The sequence below is a fragment of the Mytilus californianus genome, unplaced genomic scaffold, assembly GCF_021869535.1.
Source record: "Mytilus californianus isolate M0D057914Y unplaced genomic scaffold, xbMytCali1.0.p SCAF_9, whole genome shotgun sequence".
In the NCBI taxonomy this organism is placed as follows: domain Eukaryota; kingdom Metazoa; phylum Mollusca; class Bivalvia; order Mytilida; family Mytilidae; genus Mytilus; species Mytilus californianus.
Window position 1 is genome coordinate 71,496,754 of NW_026262745.1, and position 23,815 is coordinate 71,520,568.

General features: G+C 31.5%; 1 protein-coding gene across 1 annotated transcript; it reads right to left on the reverse strand.

Annotated features, from left to right (window-relative positions):
• Window positions 1-4,856: 4,856 nt before the first annotated feature.
• Window positions 4,857-23,632, reverse strand: LOC127715441 (ubiquitin-protein ligase E3A-like). Its single transcript, XM_052221479.1, has 11 exons — window positions 23,468-23,632; window positions 22,316-22,366; window positions 18,573-18,919; window positions 15,677-16,950; window positions 14,667-14,811; window positions 12,387-12,592; window positions 11,388-11,555; window positions 10,625-10,780; window positions 7,332-7,405; window positions 6,319-6,462; window positions 4,857-5,462 (listed from the first exon to the last, which is right to left on the reverse strand). The coding sequence occupies exons 1-11, from the start codon at window positions 23,515-23,517 to the stop codon at window positions 5,342-5,344; spliced, it is 2,736 nt and encodes a 911-aa protein (XP_052077439.1). The 5' UTR covers window positions 23,518-23,632; the 3' UTR covers window positions 4,857-5,341.
• Between the last annotated feature and the right edge of the window lie 183 nt (window positions 23,633-23,815).

Consider the following 23,815-nt stretch of genomic DNA (forward strand, 5'->3'; position numbering starts at 1 on the left):
AAGAATCTTGTATTTTAGTTTTCTTTAGACATTAGAATTTAGATTACGGTATTAATTTTTTTCATTTTACCCAGCATGCAGCATTTAGTCTGGTCTGTTGGGCATCTGGAATATTACCTAGTAAAATCTGACCCAACATGTCTGTCTAATACAAAACAGGGTATTCTGATGTTAAGATGTTATTATCCAGAGTATGCATGTATCATTTGCTACCAGAATTTATCCAATCCTCAATCACTCATCATTATTGTTGCTGTCTCGAGGTATTGTATATGTGGTTGATATAAGGGTTTGGTATTAAATCCTTAACAGCATGTCTATATAGGAGACCTAAAAGTATCAACACCAACATCAAATCCTGTGCATACCAATCCATTGTGAGACCAACACTTGAATATGCCTGGGATCCACACACAAAAGAACACAAAAATAAATAGAAATGGTAGAGATTATCTCTATCATGTCTATAGAGTCATCTATGGACTCATTGCAATTCCATCGCTTGGACTAATACTAACAGATACTAGAACAAGAAAAGCACATAACCAATCATTTTGGCAAATATCCACTTCAAAAGACATTTACAAATAGTCATTTTTTCCATAAAATATCACTATTCAAGTCATCTACAAATTAAAAAAAAAATTTGTGGAACTATAATTTGAATATTTTTAATCACATACTCTGCGCATGCAACAGTTTGTAATCTTCAATTATATGAAGCTGATACTGTATATCTGAAGAAGAAAAGACAGATTATGTTCTTGTTATATGGTGTGGACCAAAATCAGATATTTCACCTGAAGAACTCCTCTTGTATATATATATATATATATATATATATATATATATATATCAGTAGGTAACTCAATTTGTAACAGTAAAACCTAAGTTTTAGGCATGAGCAACACAACGGGTGCAACATTTGGAGCAGGATCTGCTAACCCTTCTGGAGCACCTGAGATCACCCCTGGTTTTTGGAGGGGTTCGTGTTGCTCAGTCTTTAGTTCTTCTCATTGTTCGCCTTTACACTTCAAGTGTCATAATGGCTGATTTGTGCATGTTTAGTTTTTCTTTGTTGTGTTTTGTGTACTGTTTATCTTTTCGTCATTTTCGTTTTTTACCGTCGCATTGTCAGTTTGTTTTCGACTCAAGTTTGAATATCCCTTTGGTATCTTTTGCCTCTCTTTTATATAACGGGTCAGTTAATTCCTAATGTAATTCTAAATTTACAGTTGTCCTAATTATAACACAAGACAAATTATATTCCATGTTTTTAATAACAAATTGTCATTTGTATCATACATAAAGACAAATACAAAACAAATATCACTTGTAGCACTTCTCATTAACTATCACATCAAAAGCTGACATTATATTGTTGATTCATATTATTCTCATTAATGATCAGAACCATAAAGAATGCTATTTGTAACATCAACATCAGTGACGGAGCTAAATATTATAATGTTATACAAGCCCATAGCCAGGATGTTCATGAGGGAGGCGATTTTGGACAATAATAGTCAAACCTCAATCTGATTCTCAAATGGAGATGCACCCTTTATTTTCAATTTTCAAAAGAGGAAAATAATATTTCAGAACATATTAGTTTTTACACTATAGAATCTGAATCAATATAAAATAAGATGTGGTATGATTGCTATGCACCAGAGACCAAATGACATAGATGTAAGCAACTATCTTATTATCTAAGTTCCTAGAATCTAAAATCAATTTCCTTCATCTGTCAAAAATTTTACTGAAGTATTCCGATTTAAATTTACTCAATTCAACTTCCAAAAAATCAAGGATTCCCTCCCCTTCTCCCGTCAAAACAACATTTGATTGTTTTATGGTTTTCATGTCATTTCCTATGCTGAACCCAGTCACTGATGTCGACATTACAGCATTGTTTTTTCAACATTTCTATTTTGAAGCAGCTTCTACTGTGGATTCAATAATATTCAAAGCGAAAAAGATTACTAATTTTCGTGTATATTTCGTGTGCAGGAGTAAACAATGAAATTTATCAAATGTTTAATTACTTTGATGAGAGCAAATGGTGAAACCATGAAATTATGTCCCCTCGAAATAGCATTTTTCCAACTATAACATTTATACTGTCAAAAATTAATGAATCCAGCGTATTTTTTAGTACAAAGTATTAAGCAATCATTCATACATTGTAAAATCACATTATTCTTTTCTTTGAAATAAGCTACAGTTGTATTTGAAAAACCTGTTATCAAAACTACATGTTTTATAATAAGCAAGGAAAAACCGATAACGGAAATGCAATACAAGAATCAGTGACCCTTTTAACAAAAAGTCTGAAGAGAAAAACATTGTAAATCATATACAATTCACTAGTCTAACAATCAATTATAGTTAAAAGCTGTTTTGAAAGCTGCACGGCTCTTTTCAAAAAATTCTTATGATTAAAATTAAATAGTTCATATTACTTACAAAAATTTTTCTCTTTAAAGATTTTTTCTAAAAATAGTCGTAGATTTTATGTGAAAGTAGTCACAGATTTTTTAAGATAAAGGGTTACTGACTCCAAGGTATTTTCAATTTTACTGCAAAATTGATACAATTTGTTATATAATTTGACTTCAAAATTCAAAATCAACATTAAATAATCTTTTTTGATTCCATTTGAAAAAATTTCAATTTTTTATCAAATCATGTTCTTGAAGCTTTCTATATGATATTATACATGTATGTTTAGTCTTGTATCATAAGGGACTTTGAGATTACATGTTTTTGTAACCAACATTTGCATCTCATTCTTTCAAAATTTTCTGCAATCATTTACAAAATGGTAAAACTGTCCTTTAAAGTCATAAGAAATACCAGTCTTTTACCTATAAAGGTAAGTCAGATGTGGTTTTTTGCCTCAGACTCATCAGTGGCCCTGAAATCGAACACATTAGAAGCAAAATCAAATAGGGCTGTTCTAGAATTAAAAGCATGGGGAGATGAGAAGCAATTTTTTTAAGACCCCAACCATCCATAAAATAAAAATTTTAATTTAAAATTCTACCAAAATTCTAAGGAAAATGCAACCTCTCATATTTAATTAATGTGAGTGCCTCCCATTCCCAACCCAAATTTGGAACAGCCTTTCAAATTTAGAGCAATATTTTATGTCAGCAAAAGAGTAATGTTGAATACTTTGCTGTAAAACAGTTGTAAATTTAAACAAAGTAAATCAAAAATTTAGTGTACTGTAAAATTTAGGGTTGAATTTTATCATTTTTTGTAAATCTTCAATCTTCAATAATTCATTCACCAAAATTAGTGCAATATTATTTTACAATGTAATAAATTAAAGTAATTAAATAAATATAAAAATAAGAAGATGTGGTATGATTGCCAATGAGACAAACTCTCCACAAAGTAAGTCCATATAACAAGAATGAACAGCATTCCCCTTATTATACACTTTACTGACTTTTTAATGTTAAAAAATTTCAAAACTCATTGCAGTCATTTTTTTTCTGCATGATGGTGTATGCATACAACAATTCAGTGAAACTTTTCTTCAATGGGTTACCCCTTCTTTTAATGACAGGTTACACATTAAATTCATTCTGTTAAAAAAGCAAAGAATCAACACTTATATCTAAATTTTTGTGCTTTTTTAATTAACTTTTTAAAATTTGGCTGAAGGTCAACGTGGTAAACATACACAATGAAAAAGATACACCTTAAAATATTTAGAAAGAGATAAAAATTAATTATTGCCATCACAGTACTTGAAATACATCATCAAAGTATAAACTTTAAAGCAGGCAGCAAATATGATTTTGTGTTTTCAACTTATTGAATTTAAACTGAGCAACATTCAAATTGTGTGAAAATTAACAAATATGTCATTTATTCATCACAAGTAAAATATCGGCATATCTTTGTCCATATCAAAGTAGGTCTAACAAATTTTAAGGGATTATGCTACATGAATTGAATTTAAAGTTTATTGAGTATGAAGACAAAAAAATAATACTGTGCACTGCGATTGTTTACTTTTTTGTCTAAAAACATTTACGAAATGAGCAATTTCGCATGAGAGTTCGTACTGCAAAATATTTCAACCAAAATTTTGACAAGTAAAATAAAGGGTTAACAACAAGTATGATAGAGAAATTTTTGTCATTATAAATTAAACTGAACTAATTGAAAATACAAAGTATCAATTCATATTGGTTATATTTATATGTTTGTATCAAATGCAAAAGAATTTGTAATTTTGGCTAAGTCCCCTGAACTTTCATGTCTTAAGAAAATATCAATTAAAATGTTACTAGCTTTCTATAGTAGACTAATTGTTCAGAATATATAAGAATTTTTTGCCACTGGACATTAAAGCTATGAATAAGTTATTATACTTGAAGCCTCTTCACAAATTTGTTTAATTATAATAAGTTAAGTAAAAACACATATTACTAGTTTGGTAAAATATATGCGCATATGTGTATCAGTTGCATATCTAGGATTTGGAAAAAGGGGGGACCCACCAAGGCAATGTTAAGCATGGGACATGTAAAAAGTCTGAGCATCAACCCTATATATAGCTCCAAAAGATAGGGGCTGACCCTCCTTAATCTGTCACAGCATATTAAGCTCAGTATATTAATTTTATTGTAGTTCTTGAAATGAATCAACTTTTCTATGTGTTCACAGGATAATTCAGATTGCTCAAACTAGGGCTTGGTATGTATGATACACTAAAAAAATTATTTACGTGCACTAAATTAAAAACAATGTAAAAAATTTAGACATGGTGAAATGCTTCGATTCGGTGCAATGCTGGGCCTCTGGTTATGAAATATGATTTACAAAAAATGTAATATGCAACAGTTTTTTTCAATAATTTTAATTTCCCAATTCATAACTTTGTATAAATAACAATTCATATGTAAAATCTGCAAATGTGGAAATTTTCAAACTATTAATAATAATTTCATGCAAATTTCCACATTTACAAATTTCAATGAAAATCATGGCTTTCATGGAAGATAATTTCATTCTCTTAAGGGGGTACCAAACACTTTGACTAAATAGATTTGGCTCGTTTAATTTTCATAAAATTTTGACAAAATATTTACTTTAACCTGTTGACAAAAATATAAAAATTTCAAGAGATTTAAACCACACAATTTAAAGAAGAAATTTCATATGACCTATAGCAGTTTAACAAACACTAGTTTTGATCTTTGAGAAGCTTGATTTCTCTTTTCTAATAGTATGTGATTAAAACTTTCAAGCAGATTTTTAAAGAGTTAACTCCCTTACGTGATCTGTACCCCCTTAATTTTGCATCACAATACAGTTTTTACAACATGCCGAATCCTTTAGAGTAACTTATAGCTTTGATTAGACGTTCTTGTAATTTCTCTTTTGTTGTATAGTCAGGTAATAACAGTACATTGAAGCAAGTATGTGCAGTCGGTAACCTGAAAAAAAATAAATTAAAAAAGTTCATTTATTATCTACAGAATGTCCTTCTCAGAGAACACACAGAATTGTTTTATTTATCATAGCAATAAACCCCTGACACACATATAGGTCCTGCTTTTATGTCATTTTGATATTATTTAATATGCAAATATAGAAATTAAAATGGCAATATTTTAACATGTAATCTATGCAATGCATAACAAACGCAATATTTTAACATGTAATCTATGCAATGCATAACATTCAAAGTCGATGAACCATGACTGAAGTTGCAGGACCAAATAACCTCTGTGGAAATGAGAAATGGCAATGCTAATACAACAGCATACAAAATATCAATTGACCAACAATTAGTCGTTCCCCTAAAACTGACTTAGCAAACTTTTACATAGTTGATGCCGCTTATTCTGCTTCGGCAAGGCAAACAAAATCTCAAATCATTCACTAAACAGGTGCCAGTAATGAAGCAGGAACTGATAACCCTTTAATGTCACCTAAGTTTATCTCCAGTTAAACAGGTGCTATTATTGGAACAGAAAGTGATTAATATTCCAGCTAACCAAAGTTAATCTCCAGTTTTTTATGTTGATCAATCTTTAGTATTTTGTGTAGGTTTTCATTAACCGTTTCTTTTTATCTCCATTTCTAACGGCTGTCGGTTGTATGTCCTTCAATTTACAACGTTTAATTGCCCTTAATATTTTTTTTTATGAATAAAAGAAGATGTGTATTCTATTCTATGTCACAGAAACCCAACAATACAAAAAAATAAAATATAATTTTTGATATAATTACTTAAAACAACAGCAAGATATTTGTGTAACTATAAATATATATATATATCAATAGTACCTTTCAGAATCAGGTCCATTCCTTGCTATAATAAGTTTGAGTTTTGACAATCCACCAACTGGTACCTTATCTGTTCCTGTAGTAAACTGTAACAGTTTACGTTTTTGATCATCTGAAAACTCGTGGACAACCTCCCAAAAATGCCTGAAACAGTAAAGATGCTCTATTATATATTTCACTTCATCAATAAAGTCTTATTATAGAAGCTGTTATCATTTTATCATAAGTTGTCAAGCATAAAAAAGACAACAGTAGGAAAATATTATTCAAAGTCATTCAAGTGAAGTGAAATGAAGGTCAAACTGATGAAACTGTTTCAGAACCATTTTGTTGCTCAATCTTTAGTTTTCTACTTCGTGTTTTGTAGACTGTTTGTGTTTTGATCTTTTTTCGTTTATTAGCCATGGCATCGTCAGTTTGTCTTTGACTTATGAGTTTGGATATCCCTTTGGTATCTTTTAGTACTATACATAAGAAACATTACATTGAAATATTATTATGGGTTTCTGAGAAATAAACCGGAACACAAAAACTACCAGTCACCTAAGTATTAAATCTAAGTCAAGTTGAAATGAATATTTGATCTATGTGTTACAATAAAACAATTATCATAATGTGGATTCATTTATCTTCCTGGATACCAATTTCGTGGATGGATAAAAAATTGTATTTTTGTGGATATATGATTTTGTGGTGTTGCCAAAGTTTATATAGTAGTTAACTCATACTTCATTGAATATTTAAATCAATGGTTAACTTATATATGTACCTAAAAAATCCAAGAAAATTAGTATACTAAGAATAATAATAAATTCACAGTAGTGATGAAACAACATGATATACCATTAATATTTTCTGAAAAGTGGACTTAAACATAGTGTGCAATCCATTGATTTATTGATTGATTTGTGTTTAACACCACTTTCAGCACAGTACTACTTTTGTTTTATTTTGTGGTGTTCCGTTTTTATTGGTGGAGGAAAAGTCCAATCCAGGTGTGCCTAAAAACTTACTTTATTGTTCTATGATCAGCTGTGAAGCCAGCATCATATTCTGTTGCCTGTTCTAGTGCACTGAAATCAAATTCCTGAAACAGAAGACTTCCGAGTTATAGAATTTACTTCTTTTACTGCCTTGTATTATAATGTTTTGTTGACTTAATGGTTAAAAATACATACAATTTTACTATGCATAGATCTCAAAGTTAGGGTCTTTTTTAATGTCCATGAATCTCATTGATCACAAAAATACAGCTTTGACATGTTTTGACTTTTTTTTTTAATATTTCCATTTGGAGCTATTATGACTTCCAAGACAATGGCAAGATGAAGAACAGCACTAAAAGCAGTGCTAAGAAATATAAATATTTTCAAGCCTTTCTATCTAGCAAAATGTTTGATAAATTTTATATGCAAGCTAAGTAAGCTAAGTAAGCTACCTGTACTTTTTCATTTATTTCATTTTTAAGCCAAAATATTTCCTAAAACGGAATTTATTTTAATATGTGGCATTAGAATGGAGATACGTACCTTAATTGTATTTTAAGCTTGACCTTTGTAAAACTTGATTTTTCGTTGACTCTACATTTCCAGCATTTTTAAACCAAAATATTTACTAAAATGTAATTTATTTTAATATGTGGCATTAGAATGGAGATTACTTAATGGTATTTTAAGCTTGGCCTTCGTAAAACTTGATTTTACTGTCCCTAATATCCGTTTACCTAGCTCAGCAATGCGTCACTAGGTAAACTCAATTTGCGACAGTAAAATCTACGTTTTACGAAGGCCAAGCTTTTTATGCAATACAGCTATCTCCTAAATTGAGTAATGTAAAACACTCAAAATTTGTTCCAATGAAACACTATACAAAAATAAATAAATACTGAATAAAATGCTTCGCTGGGCGCAGCTTGATACGACCGCAGAGGTCGAACCCTGAACAGTTGGGGCAAGTATGGACACAACATTCAAGCTTGATACAGCTCTGAATTTGGATTGTGATTAAATATTTGACACAGCATAGGTTTCTGACACAGAAAGAATGTGGTCTAAGAACTTCAATTTTTTTAATTTACCTATTATGGTCCAATGTCCAAAATCAAAATACATGGTTAGATTCAGCATATCAAAGAACCCCATATATTCAATTTTTGTTGAAATCAAACAAAGTTTAATTTTGGACCCCAACTTGGACAAACTTGAAAACTGGTCCCATAATCAAAAATCTAAACACATGTTTAGATTCAGCACATCAAAGTACCCCAAGAATTCAATTTTTGTTAAAATCAAACTAAGTTTAATTTTGGACCCTTTGGACCTTAAAGTAGACTAATTTAAAAAAGGGGACCCAAAATTAAAAATCTAAAAACACGGTTAGATTTGGCATATCAAAGAACCCCAATAATTCAATTTTTGATGAAATCAAACAAAGTTTAATTTTGGACCCTTTTGACCTCAATATGAACCAATTTGATAGCCGGCCCACAAATAAAAAATCTAAATACATGGTAAGATTCAGCATATCAAAGAACCCCATATATTCAATTTTTGTTGAAATCAAACAAAGTTTAATTTTGGACCCCAATTTGGACCAACTTGAAAACTGGGCCAAAAATCAAAAATCTAAATACATGTTTAGATTCAGCATATCAAAGAACCCCATATATTCAATTTTTGTTGAAATCAAACAAAGTTTAATTTTGGACCCCAACTTGGACCAACTTGAAAACTGGGCCCATAATCAAAAATCTAAACACATGTTTAGATTCAGCATATCAAAGAACCCCAAGAATCCAATTTTTGTTAAAATCAAACTAAGTTTAATTTTGGACCCTTTGGACCTTTATGTAGACCAATTTAAAAAACGGGACCCAAATTAAAAATCTAAATACACGGTTAGATTTGGCATATCAAAGAACCCCAATAATTCAATTTTTGATGAAATCAAACAAAGTTTAATTTTCGACCCTTTTGACCTCAATATGAACCAATTTGATAGCGCGCCCACAAATTAAAAATCTAAATACATGGTAAGATTCAGCATATCAAAGAACCCCATATATTCAATTTTTGTTGAAATCAAACAAAGTTTAATTTTGGACCCCAATTTGGACTTACTTGAAAACTGGGCCAAAAATCTAAAATCTAAATACATGTTTAGTTTCAGCATATCAAAGAACCCCATATATTCAATTTATGTTGAAATCAAACAAAGTTTAATTTTGGACCCCAACTTGGACCAACTTGAAAACTGGGCCCATAATCAAAAATCTAAACACATGTTTAGATTCAGCATATCAAAGAACCCCAAGAATCCAATTTTTGTTAAAATCAAACTAAGTTTAATTTTGGACCCTTTGGACCTTAATGTAGACCAATTTGAAAACTGGACCCAAAATTAAAAATCTGAATACACGGTTAGATTCGTCATAACAAATAAATAAATGTGGTCAAAGATTTTACAAATCTAATGGGCCATACTGGTCTTCCTTTATAAATATGCATTTCTTTAAACATAATTTAAAAGCAGTGTAAGGGAAGTAACCAAAACGTTGTATTTGGATTACCTCCCTGACACTGTTTTAAATTATCTTAATTGTTCATTAACCATTACTTTATACATAATTTAAAAGCAGTGTAAGGGAGATAATTTCAATGATGTATTTGATTTATCTCCCTTACACTGCTTTAAATTATGTTTTGTACTAAAGTATTTGTCCATTAATGAGGACAACCTTGTTTTTCCCCCTTTTTTGCCCTTAATTCTTAAACGGTTTGAGCAATAACCCCCCAAAGCAAATCCTAACCATCCCTTTGTGGTATGGAAACTTGTAGTATAATTTCAGAGAGATCCATACACCGTTCCACAGTTATTGTCTGGAAACTAGAAAATGCTTATTTTTGGCCCCTTTTTGGCCCCTAATTCCTTAACTGTTGGTATCATAACCCCCAAAATCAATCCCCACCTTCCTTTTGTGGTATTGAACCGTATGGTAAAATTTCATAGAGATCCATTCACTTAAACTAAAGTTAGAGTGCGAAAACTTATGCGTCTTCGGACGACGATGCCGGACGACGACGACGACGCCGCCAACGTCATACCAATATACGACCACAAAAATTTTTTTGCGGTCGTATAAAAACTAGTATGAAGCTCTGGATGAAGAAACTAAGAGACAAAGAGTCACAAGTCCACATATATATGTTGTCAATCTTTTAGTTAATTTCCTTGATTCTACAAACGGCTGTTTGTTTGCTGAAAGCTCCGTAAATACTGTTTTTATTGAGATATTGAATCAACTCACCTTACTACCACAAACTAATAGCTCAATCTCTTCTGGTTTGAACAAAGTTTTCAGAGGGCTCTCATTGACTACCATCTGAAAGCCTCTTTTAAATGCACGAAACTGTTTCTGTATAGATTTGTTGAGAATGAAATCAGCATACAAATTTACAAACTCCTGCAAGAAAATAAAACTGAACATATCAGTACTTAACATACAGAGTGCTGAACTGTTTAATTGTACTTTAAAGTGAGAAGTATTCCCATGGGGTATATTTTCTTTAATTTTGCATTCAAGATAAAATCGTGAACATATTTTCTCGATGATTGATTGTTGGTTGGTGTTTAATGTCACTTTCAGCACTATTAGCTATACCGTGGTCAGTTTTTATTGGAGGAGGAAGCTGGAGTGCCCCATTAGAAACACGACAATCAGTGGGAAATCTGACAATCATAGTTAATAAAGATTGGAGTGGAAAGTAATTCAGTTTTGACAAGCTAGTGATACTGTATATGAAATACAATTTGCAAGGAAGTCACTAAGAATCAGAAACAAAAAAAGAGTGTAGCAATTTTTCTGTGGATAATTGTCTTCACCTCATCTATATTTCGAACATTCTGTTGTCTATCTTTCATCAACTTAATTTAGTAATAGGGGGAAGGGGGGTATTTTAGAGATGTTCTTTCCCATAATTACCAATTCTTGCTTCTATTTATACTTTTGTATGCAACTATTCAGACTTTTAGCAGCAACAATGTGACTATCCAATAAATCTAACACATACCTTCTTATTTTCTTGAGTAACATTTATTTGGTTTCCATTCTCCTTGAGGTCGTGAGTCAGAGAACTACCAAAGACATCTTTATAACCTATCTGGAATGTCTGCATGAAGACTTCATCGATATCATCTTCTGTGTAGTCCATTAACTCCTGCAAACTTTTCGCTAAGGTCTAAAATGAAAATATATTCACTTTTAGTTTGTAATTTTAAAAACTTTTGAAATTTAATACAAAATATTAACTTTATGTTTAGAATGTCATTTCCAGTATCAGAAAAAAGATTATCTTTCACTGATTGAAAAAATATAGAGTCCATGGTACTTTTTTGGTGAAATAATAACTTACTTAACAGTGTTTCCAAAAATCCATGGTTTTGATATATTTTTGATTGAAATAAGGGAGATAATTTGCTACTTTTGGTTTCATATGATAGGTAAATTGAAAATCATTGGTTCCAACAATATATGGTTTGAAGTACTTTTGCATGGAATTAGCATTTGTATCTAAAGAATAAATTGCAATTAAATAAACCTGAATATCCCCTGTCAGAAATTTTCTGGCTGATGGTTATAGACAATGACACAAGACTATAATGCAATAAACATATCATATTTAATAAGGATTATCTTTACAGCAATTTTTTCTTGTAGTAACATGTTTATTTCATAGAATATCAGAATCATGAGTATTTTGATCGAGAAATTTACAAAAATCATGAGCAACATTAGGGAATTTTGTTAAAAATGAAGAAATATATAAACTTCTTTTTGAGGCTTCATTAGAGCAAAATCTGAATATTACTCTTTCCATGGTGCCATGAGCCCTGGGTACTTCAGAAAGAATTGTCAACAAATGTTAGATTCACTGCGAATAATCACCTAAAAGAGTAATTTTAAACTGAAGCACCTTCTGTGTAATGTACCAACTTCTACGAAATTCTCAACATTCAACAATTTGAAACGTTTTATAAACAGTAATTTATTTTCATTTTTTAAGACTTACAGTATCAACTTCTTTTAAATCTTCAAAGGTTCCTTTCTTTCCCATTAATTTACGATAGACAACAGCAGGGAAATGTACGTCTACAATCGTACTGTTGTATATTGCTAATCCTAACATGATACCAATCAATGTGAACTGTCCGTCATTTTCAAAAGAGGTGGGGTTAAACCAGAACACATTCTGCTCTTCATTGTATACAAACATACCTGAAATTAAATACAAAATTATACGATAAACAGAAATATTTTTATTCTTCTACATAACCAATAAAACTCTTGAAAATTTAAATAAACAATAGAAACTCACATCTTATTGTACATGTTGTATAAAAACAATGTGTGTGAAGTACATACAAAACTTTATTGTGAATAAACTGCCATGGTGGTCTTATGTTTGCCTCAAGTGCAGGAGGTAGTGGGTTTCAGCCCCAGTAAGACTTTAAAATTAGTATTTGCTGCATCCCCACTAAGCATGCAGCATTAAGGAGTAAGAGCAAAGACTGGTCAGCTTAGAGTCAGAATAATGTGTCTGGAAAAGGACGGTGACAGGTCTCATTCAGACGGTTACCTTGTGAACTAGCATGTTAAAATTTGTCTCAGCATGTATGTCTAGTACAAAGCAGGATTAATATTCATATTAAATTAACATGTTTTAGTCTTGAATATGCATTTAATTTGCTGCTGGACATTAGAAAGCCATCTATTCACTGATTCATTTATTTATATCCTGAACTACCTTTTCAAAATTTGTATTTCAAGTATTTTTGAAAGACTGGGGTTCTAGGTCATAAAACTTGTCTCAGTACTCGGGAGTAAATTATTTGTACTTAAACATGTTAAAACACCAACTCCAGTATTTTGATTGATTGAATTCTGAGTCTGATTACATTAATTGAATTCAATTTTTTTGTGACCACAAGGCCTGATTTCAAGTTAAAACAAAAATGCTGCTGAAACTAGTGACAAGATTTATGCATGTTTACCTGAAACTTGTGTATGTTGTGCTTAAACTTTATCCGAGTATTTTTTCTTGCAGGTTTCAACTAATGTAAATTCAATAAAATGCTTCGCTGAGCGCAGCTGGATATGACCGCAGAGATCCAACCCTGAACAGTTGGGGAAAAAAATGGACACAATATTCGCACTTGATACAGGTCTGAATTTGGATTGTAATTAAATATTTGACACAGAATAACTGTATTCAAAGAACTTAGAATTGGTTATATGATTTCAATTTCTATTCAATTTTTTGCTTTTGAGCAATACACTAAGCTGTTGCGAATTGACTGAAATCTGAAATGAGATTGCCCCCCCCCCCCCCCTCTCCACCCCCATGAAATACATCATAAAAGTCTTAAAATAGAAAATGACATACATAATCACGGCTAAAATTAATATTCCTTTAATAGTAACTTCTAAAAATAAATTGAAGGCTAATCATCTCAAGACAATACAACATTTCTTTATACATAATTTAAACATTCTTAAATTTAAATCCAAACATACACAACATCGTACTTTAAATGTGTTTGGATTACCTCCCTTACACTGCTTTTAAATTGTCCATTAACCAGGAAACCCTTGTTTTTCCCCTTTTTTGCCCCTAATTCCTAAACGGTTTGAGCCATAACCCCCCAAAGCCAATCCTAACCATCCCTTTGTGGTATGGAAACTTGTGGTATAATTTCAGAGAGATCCATACACCGTTCCACAAGTTATTGTCTGGAAACTAGAAAAATGCTTATTTGGGCCCCTTTCTGGCCCCTAATTCCTAAACTGTTAGGACTATAACCCCCAAAATCAATCCCAACCTTCCTTTTGTGGTTATAAACCTTGTGTTTAAATTTCATAGATTTCTATTTACATTTACTAAAGTTATTGTCTGGAAACCAAATGTCTTTGGACGACGACGACGATGACAAGGATACCAATATACGACCGCAACTTTGCGGTCGTATAAAAATGTGTGTGTGCGCATTTATTATGGGGATTGTTGATCAATGGATATAAATAATGAGAGATTAATTATTGCAATTTCATATGTTCATGGTGATGCACATAAATAATCCCATCAAAATAATTTAAAATTTGAGTTTTTATTTTTGCGATTCCATCCCGTCGTAATTTTGCAATAATAAAAACATCACAAAAATTTATCAATTCACAGTATTGCAATATTTATCATGTGCCTATTTTTCACATTAATAAAAACATTGCATGAACTCCTTAATTTAAAGTATTAATGAATGCAATAAAATGAATTTAAATTCTAAGACATTACCAAAATCAATGTTGAAAATCTCTTCTATCACCAACTGGAAGAATTCTTTTGACACTCCACCTTCATCGAGCCCCTGCTCACCATCAAATTCTATAAATAGCTGTTTCTTAAGATCCTGAGGATTGTCCATTGCAGTCATTTCTAACTATATAATGTACAAAGGTTTACACAATATTATCATCAAACAGTTTTTATCTTATTATATTGATTGAGTATGTAGTTGATTGTCGCTTGCTAAATGTAGAGTGGTAATTATTTCATATATATTCATGCAATATTTTATCATAGAATATTCTGTAGTCTTACCAACTTAGAAAACAAACATGTGTCTATGCTTTTTTGAACACAAATGACTACTTTTCTTATATATCATGTATATGCAATACATTTTAAAAAACATCCAATGGAGGAATTTCTTGTGACTAAAAACAGATGCAGCTGCTTAATCCACATATATCATCTTCGACAGGTATAATTGCATTCTTAACTTTTCCTTTTTGTTTTTGAATTTGATTGCAATCAGGAATAACTGAATAATTGTCTGGTCTTTTGGCAAAACTAGCATGACCTAAACAGTTGATGACCTTTTTCCTGGATTTAAGCTCTGTTCACATTCTTCAGTGTTGATTTTTCTGTTCTTTTTCAAATTTTGTGTTTGTATATGATTGTTGTATTGAATGTTGCTTCTTTTGATTTGACATTTGTTTTATTATGACAGAATTTTTTTTATCTTTCTTCATTTCATTCATATTATGTATAATTGAATTTGGATAAGTGGCAACTATTTTTCGATGGTATTATCATGATTATAGGGTTTATCTATTAAAACTTTAATACCTTAGGTTAAATTTTGTAGTTTAATTTCTTAAATTCTTATCATTGGATTCAGTTTTAGAAACTAATGTTCTTTTAATGTTAATTTCTTCGTGGACAATATCCATTCACAAAATAAACAAAATTAAAACCTGACCAAAAATTTCTGTTGTTACATGTATTTATCATCTACTTACAGCAACTAAAGCATCATCTATCAAATGGTCTCTTCTGACCTGCAGACGCAGGAAAGGAATGGGAGGTAACCCATGTACAATTGTTTGTAATATTGAACTCCTCCTCTCATTAAACATCCGCACTCTATTGTCAAAATACATGAGTGTAAATTTTGATGCCGTCGTTAAAATATAATTATGATTCATAAAAGATATTTTGGTATCATCGGTATCGTCCTTGTATTTGTAGTCCGTTTCTACGTCTAAATACTCATTCAGAAGTTCATTGATAAATTCATCATACGGTACAAGAGGTTTACGGCAATCGATGGAATAAGCATTCAGCTGCTGAGCATAGGGGTCTTCCTTCTGCTGACGAAGTTCCTTTGGTTCTGAATGACCAACTGCTCCTTGAAGTTGCAGCATGTCTTGCAAATTTTCGTCATCATCATTTATTGCTTTTTCTTCAGCAATCGTTTTCTCTGAGTCTCTTTCTCCACCATAAATACTAGCATAGTAAAGAATTTTCAACACTTTAGTAGCACTAGCGATGTCCGCATCATCGTTTATGTGATAGCCTCTACCCCATCTCCCTTCGTTGTTGACAATTCTTACAGTAATCAACTGATGAAGAGATTGCACTCTCTCTCGAACCCAATCCGCCCCAAATTTGGCCCAAACTTTTGCTAACTTACATTGCCCACTTAGCGGTAGTTTACATAGTGCCTTACAAAAGTCTGGGAAAGCCCTTTCTATAAATTCTGGACTTGAAAGACATGGTAGTTCCATTACTATAACAAAAACATTTAATAATTGCGGATTCTGCTTCAAGATCAGCGGGCTGAATTTCAAATCTATATGTACACCTTTGGCTAAATAAGTCAATGCATTAGTCAGAGCGGGTATAAATGGCAAGTCTGGAATATTCATCAGTGCATCAAAAGCCCTCCTCACTGAAGCGATATCTACCGACACATCATCTTCCGATAAATTTAATTGTTCTATCGCTGTTTGATTATTTTTGTGCTTGGATTGAATGTCTATAAAATCTTCCTTTTCATCAACATCTTTGTCTTCATCAAATTTCTTACTTTTAGTGTCTTTTGAAGGTTTTGTTTGCCCTGAACCTTCTGGTTGCATTAAGAAACTTATTGATAATGATTCAGGATTATTGAATGTGGAACCAATCAGACGAATGAATTTTGACCATGATTTACTCCCTTCACATTCATCAACCAGTTCTTTAATTTTTTCCTCTGTTAAATACTGTACACTTGCCATGCTTGCGCTTTTCTCTGAAATATATTTATACAAGGGTAAAACTTAAAAATTTTAACATTTATGGCACATTACACAAAAATCGCTAATTTCAATGAGACAAGAACCAACGATGCCCCAGTGATATTGTTTGCCTCAAATTACCTCCAAAATTCGGCTTTTTCCCCTAGAGAAAATTCCCAACTACTAAAAAAAATAGCATAAAATTCCTCCCAATAAGTTGTACATTTTTCCCAAACGGTGATGGCATCGGTAGCAATGTACTTAAATTTCGTATTCATGTTATTATTTTGATATTATGAAAGAGCTTTTGAGATCCAGGTTTCTGATTAAAATCATGGCTGTGTTTGTAACACACGTGGTTTTCAATGTATGAAGTACCGTCATTTTTTCTGTTTCTTTCCCCACCCCAAAAAGTTCCTTTCCGGTTGAAAATGTCTCGCAATTCAAGTTTTAGTACAATTAATTCTTATTCAAAACTTCCCAATTTCCATAAAAATGATGCATTTTTCCCCAAAAAAAAGGGTAGAGGTAGTCTTGAAAAAAGACAACAATATCACTGTGCCCCACAGTCCAATAAAAGCAAGAGATCAGCTTACAGTTGACAGATATACATCAAGCTCTTAATCATCTCAAGTTGAGAAAGACGTAAAACATTTAACTGTGGATTCATTATTATTTGTTTGATACCAATACATGGCCATATAAGAGGCCTAGGTAGGAATGCCCTTTACCGTCAGGCGTCAAACGGTCATTTTCGGCTACCATTAGCGTCAAATTGGTTAAAATTTTGTCGTGATTCGTCAAAATATCCTTATCGTTATTCGTCAGAGGTATGAAAGAATTAACTGTTACGGTTTATTTTAGGAAAGAATTTAACGTGATTCGTCATAATCAATTGATTTTTTTATCGTCATAAAGAAAAGGTTCATTTTATCGTCATGCACCAAAAATTACCGTTAACGTCATTTGGCAAGATTGTTTACCATTATTCGTCATGAAGGTACCCCCATTACGACCCTCATATAAAATAATATAAAATTTCTGGAAAATTGCTATACATATTAAATGTGTACATGAACATTTATCTAAAAATAAAATAACTCTTACTGAATATGTATCATAAGACGAAAGAAAAATATTTACAGAGCAAAACCAAATTTACATGTTACAGATAGTGTGAACTTATTTCAATCTAATTAAAATACAGATCCTGTATGTCCATGCGATGCTTACAAGGATCTGAAAACACTCCATTCTACTTTCTGTTTTAAAGACCTTTCGGGATACTCTGGTTTTGTTGGATTAATACACACCTTAAAAAATTTGACGGCTGAAATTTCATTTGTTGATGTAATAATTACAAGGAAAATTACTTTAAAGAATCATCATGTCATAGATAAAAACTATGAAGGTTCACAGTTGTATTTACCTCCCACATGTCCCAATTTAAAGAACAAATCAATTCATTTGTTTTTATCAAAGCTTATTTTTGATGCCCCTTTACTTGTTCCGCTTCCATTTTGCAAAGCAATGCAAATTAAAGTACCAATAGCCCAATGCAACAACAAATACATGCAATAAAAAAAATATTATCCTTTTTCCATAAAAAATTCATGATTCTACACTGATAACATACCTGATAAGGAAGAACTTGATGAACTTGGCTTCATAAATGACACAACTGGCTTCACAGGAGTAGTACATGCTGATGTTGATGGTTCACAAGGTGAGGCCCCCTGTGAACTCGAACTAGCTTGTGCTGGCTCGGCTGCTCGTGCAACCTTGCTTGGCTGCACTTCACATAATTGTGCTTTATTTCTAAACAGTTCTACAGCTTTTAATGCAAGTATATTGCGTTCTTGATCTCTGAGGATAAATGTTGGGCTTGATGCACAGTGCGCATTTTCACAATTTTCTCTGCCACACCCATCTGTCAACTGATAGTAAAACTTCTCAATCTGTTGCTTTGCAGCAGCTCGCTTCCTATTTAAAAGAAAATAAGACTGCTTAAAAAGTGCTTTTAAAAAATAACTTTATTTGTGAATAATTCGACCTCATTGAATCCGTATTCATGTGAACTTCAATTTAACCCCTTGGTTAGAGATGGATACTGCATGCATTGTGCGTGTTCAATTATTCAAAGGAAAAGAATGTCAACATTGAAAGTGAAACAAAGGTAAATCATTTGATTGACAGATTCGATCCACAAAAAATCATTCTTATACAGGTAAAAACGATGATTAACATATATTTTTAATTTATAATATGAAATTAAACAGACCTAGAAAAATCCAAATGCACAATTCTGCTATCTATTTATATCTTTATTTATGTTTATATCGCTTATATGGCAATTGGAGGTCTTCGGGGGTCAACTCGACAGTTAATTGGATGGCGTCTAGACTAAAATACACACGAAACGAAGCTACATATTATCGAGCCCATGCCCGGAATATTGTTTATTTTAGACTTTTTATAATTTGGATAAATGTTTTACATTGTTATAAATCAAATATGAGAATTTGAGTCAAATCGGTGAACATGAATTTAACAGCTAGTGCCCCTTTAAATAAGTTATTAGAGAAAAATAACATACATCATGTACATGTGTTATTACATTTGTATTATGGATGTTTTCATGAGTTGTCTACTTTTTATTCCTAAACTGATCTTAATCTATAGTCATGATAGTAACATATGTTTATTATTTGTTAAAACAAATCTTTGATATTTTACTTTTTATTAGGAACTTGGGAACTCTTGAAACTGTGCGCAGAAACTTAATACATACAATGTAGACTGGATAACTCATTTTCCAATTAAATTAAATCATTTTTGATCAACCACGGTAAATCAATGAGACAAGGCTTTTAAGTGATAAACTTAGTTGTAATAACAATGCTTAGTTTTTACAGGCATATAATTTAGAATTGGACACTTGGGAATTACTTGGAAGCTTGAGCAGTACCTCATTTTATGCTCTGATTATTATTTATTACAATAAATTAAAATACATTGTGATTAAGCATGATAAATGTCTGAGCAAAGGCTTTGAAGTGATGTAGAGTAGCTGTAATAACACCCTTTAGTTATAACAGGTAAATTTTTTCTGTAATAACACAGATGCAATATGCATGATTGGCCAACTATATCTTTCTAAAGTTTCGTATGCATATACATGTAGACAATAATAATATCAATAGAACTTGTATACATTTTAACCTTGTAAACAAAACAAAGGATGAATACTGCTCCTTTGAAACATGTAACATGCATATGTTATCCCAGTTTTGGAATTTTTTAATCAACAATAACAAATGTATATTATTTTTCTCTAATAACTTATTTAAGTTAGACCCTTAACTGCTCAGTGTGTCAGTCTAGTACAATGCAGGGGCCAAATTCATATTGCATGATTGGCCAACTATATCTTTCTAAAGTTTCGTATGCATATACATGTAGACAATAATAATATCAATAGACAGTCAGGGGTACTACTTAAACAAGTGATTTCAGAATCATTCCCTCGAGTGATTTTGGCTGTGAAATATTAATAATTTTCACACAGACTTTTTAAAATCACTGAAACAAGTAATTTTAGAAGTTAAAATGTAATCACTTTAATAAGTGTTTATAACATTTTCTTGATAGTTTTCCCACAAGCTTGATTTTTTTATTGGTAAAAAGACAACAATTCCATTGAAAAAACAACTATGTATACACATGGTATATGCAGAAATTGTCTTTTGCTTGATAAGCCTGACACTTTTACAGTTTTTTTAAAATATGCAAAAACTGGAATAGTTTGTAGATCAGGTCAAAACCTTGAAGTAGATCATTCTAACTCTAAAGAAAACCAATCAGGTTACCTAATATTGTTGATCTTCGTCTGATAGTAAGAGTAGTTAATGAATTTTTGATTACAGAAAAATTCCCAAGGGTACTTTTAAAAGCTTTAGCGCACTAACTTACTGCCGAAGCGCACTGGTGAAATTAATATACAAAGAAAAAGGGATAATTGATTTATGTAGGAAAATTATAGAAAAGATTGTGAAAATATGGAAAATCAATGAAATTAGCATTTGAAGATCAAAGAAAACACTAAAATCACATAAATAGGTGATAACTGAATTTATCAAATCACTGAAATAAGTGATGATGAAATCACTTGTTTAAGTAGCACCCCTGACTGATAGAGATTGTATACATTTTAACCTTGTTAACAAAACAAAGGATGAATACTGCTCCTTTGAAACATGTAACATGCATATGTTATCCCAGTTTTTGAATTTTTTAATCAACAATAACAAATGTATATTATTTTTCTCTAATAACTTATTTAAGTTAGACCCTTAACTGCTCAGTGTGTCAGTCTAGTACAATGCAGGGGCCAAATTCATATTGCATGTTGCATTAACATGTTCCCTCTTAATATGCATTTAGGGGCCAGTTGAAGGCGACCTCCAGGTGCAGGAGTTTCTAGCTGCATTACAGAACCTTTGGTGGCCTTGGGCTGTTTTCTGCTCTTTGGTCAGGCTGTTGTCTTTTTGACACGTTCCACGTTTCCATTTTCTATTCTATATGCAGTACTTGCCACTGGCAGTCAAGGGTTACACTGATAATTGTTTATTTACTTGAAGATGCAAGTAATATAATTGTAATTTTAATACGTAAATTTTATTTTCTTTTTCTTTTCAAGGTTGGAATAATCTTCCCTTAATCTTCTCCAAAAATTTAGTTATAAATACATGAAATACAAGTAACATCTTTTTACAACCAGTTAAATTCTCAAGTTTTTGGAGGTAAAAAATTGCCTAAACAATTTTTTTCTGGTTTGCTTATCTTTTTTTTAAAACCTTATCTTAAGAACTTAACAAGGAAATCTATTGCCCACATGTTCAGTAACTGGGCAAGGCAAAAATTGCTCCCTGGACTGGCTGGAGGCTTGTAAATGAGCGGTATTTTGAAGATAACCGACACATTTTATAAGAGCAATGTAGTCAAGAGAAGTTCAAGAAAAGAAGAAAATAAGACTTACTAAAAAAAAATATATAAGTAAAGAAAAATCTGAATGTCTAAGGGATATAACACTACCTCCAAAATAATTTACCTGTACCAGTAATGAGTAAATAAAAAATACTTGTATTCAAGTATTACCCCTCACTGACTAGCATGACTATAAAAGCTCAAAACTATCTACACCCAAACTAAAATATTTTTAAACAGGGAATTCAACTGATAGCTGTGGATTGAATATTCCAATCAATTGTACGATATCTCTGGTTGAAAAAGATTAATCATTTGCAATAATAAATGCACCCATTAAATTTTCAATTACATGTAACAGTGTTAACACGACAATAAATATGATCAACTTACATTCCGTCCCCAGTTTGTGGTCTTGATTCTGACAAAGAAGCTGGGACAATACTGAAAATTAAATTATAAAATGATTTATAATGTTTATCATGTTTATACAACTTATTTCATCAACATTATGAACATGCTGGTCATCATGGTCATCTGCAACAATTATATTTCAAAATTTTTTTTTCAAAATGACAAACATATATAATTTCTGATCAATTTTGTCAATAAAATTTGTAAAAAAATTTAAAAGAAAAAACAATTGATTATAAAAATCTACAAAATTACCACACAACACAGTAGTGGTAAGTAGATACTAGGCCAACTGTCATGACTGTAATCAGTTGAGCTAGGGATGTACGTCTTAAGCTAAGTGAGTTTGAGTGCTAATTTTAAACGCAGAGGTCCTGGAGGTGACAATGTGATTTACTAATTTGACAATCTTAAATTCTTTACCGTCATGACCGTTAGGTTTTTGGAACCAAACTGAAAAACACAGTGTCTGTGGTTAGAGGTGATATCTAACCAGGGTTTGTGTTGTGAAGAGTCATAATGGTAAGTTGACTTTTGAGCTCGTGGAGGAGTGATGGGATTGCTTCCCTCAAACATGTCAAATAGCAGATAATTAGCCAACAGTTATTGGTGTAGCTAGGGAATTACTTCTTTAGTATGAAACACAGAGGTCCCAAGTTCAAGACCTGGAGGTGAAAATGCGATTTGCTAATGAAAATGTGCTCTTTGGTCACACAAATTTATTTAATCAATATTATTAACGACCACAAATTATTATTTTTTAAAGTATTCCCTTTAACCTGCACAGCAATTCCCAAATGGGTCTTGGAAAAGCCACAATAGATATCAGCTGTATGAATGACATGTGTGACAACTTTTAAGTATTTTGAAGTTATATTCTTTCAAGTTTAGATGTGGAATTTTGCATGATAATAAATTTACTTGGATTTATTTGGTTGTTGGTTTGGATTCATTGTCACTGGGTCAAACACTCATTTCATGTTATTTCAAATTTTGACGAAATTAAATATGTATTCATTAGAAAAGTAAATGGCGTGTTGCGTCGACAGGAATTCCTTAACTTTCGGTTTGATTTGCTGGTTGTCAACCTGGTCTGTCAAATTTTGACAGATTGGAGCTTCCAAGACCAACCTTGCGGCTTTTGTTCCGCTCTGATCTTCGGTTTTCTCGTTATTACTCATACGAATTTTTAATCTCCCCTTCTTAGTTCGTCCATTCAGTCACCCAATAATGAATAAATGTGTTTTGAAAGGTCAAATGTTTTTTTCAATTTCCAGAATTCGCCATTTTTGTATTCTCGTTGAGGCGAGATTAATAATTTACTGCGAATGAATGATCATGATAATTCATAAAATTATATGAAATTACATTTTTAGATAGAAATATGTCATAAATTACATTTCATTTGCTTTATATTACATTTTTTTCAAATTATGATGGACAGGTTCCCTGTTTCATCAATCTATTTTTTCGGAACCA

Coding starts and splice junctions, on each gene's coding strand:
- LOC127715441 (XM_052221479.1), bottom strand. CDS start 23,517: ATGAGTAATAACGAGAAAACCGAAGATCAGAGCGGAACAAAAGCCGCA. Junction 12,593..14,666: donor GATTTTCAACATTGATTTTG/GTAATGTCTTAG, acceptor ATTTAATTTCAG/GTATGTTTGTATACAATGAA. Junction 10,781..11,387: donor TTACTCAAGAAAATAAGAAG/GTATGTGTTAGA, acceptor ATTTTCTTGCAG/GAGTTTGTAAATTTGTATGC.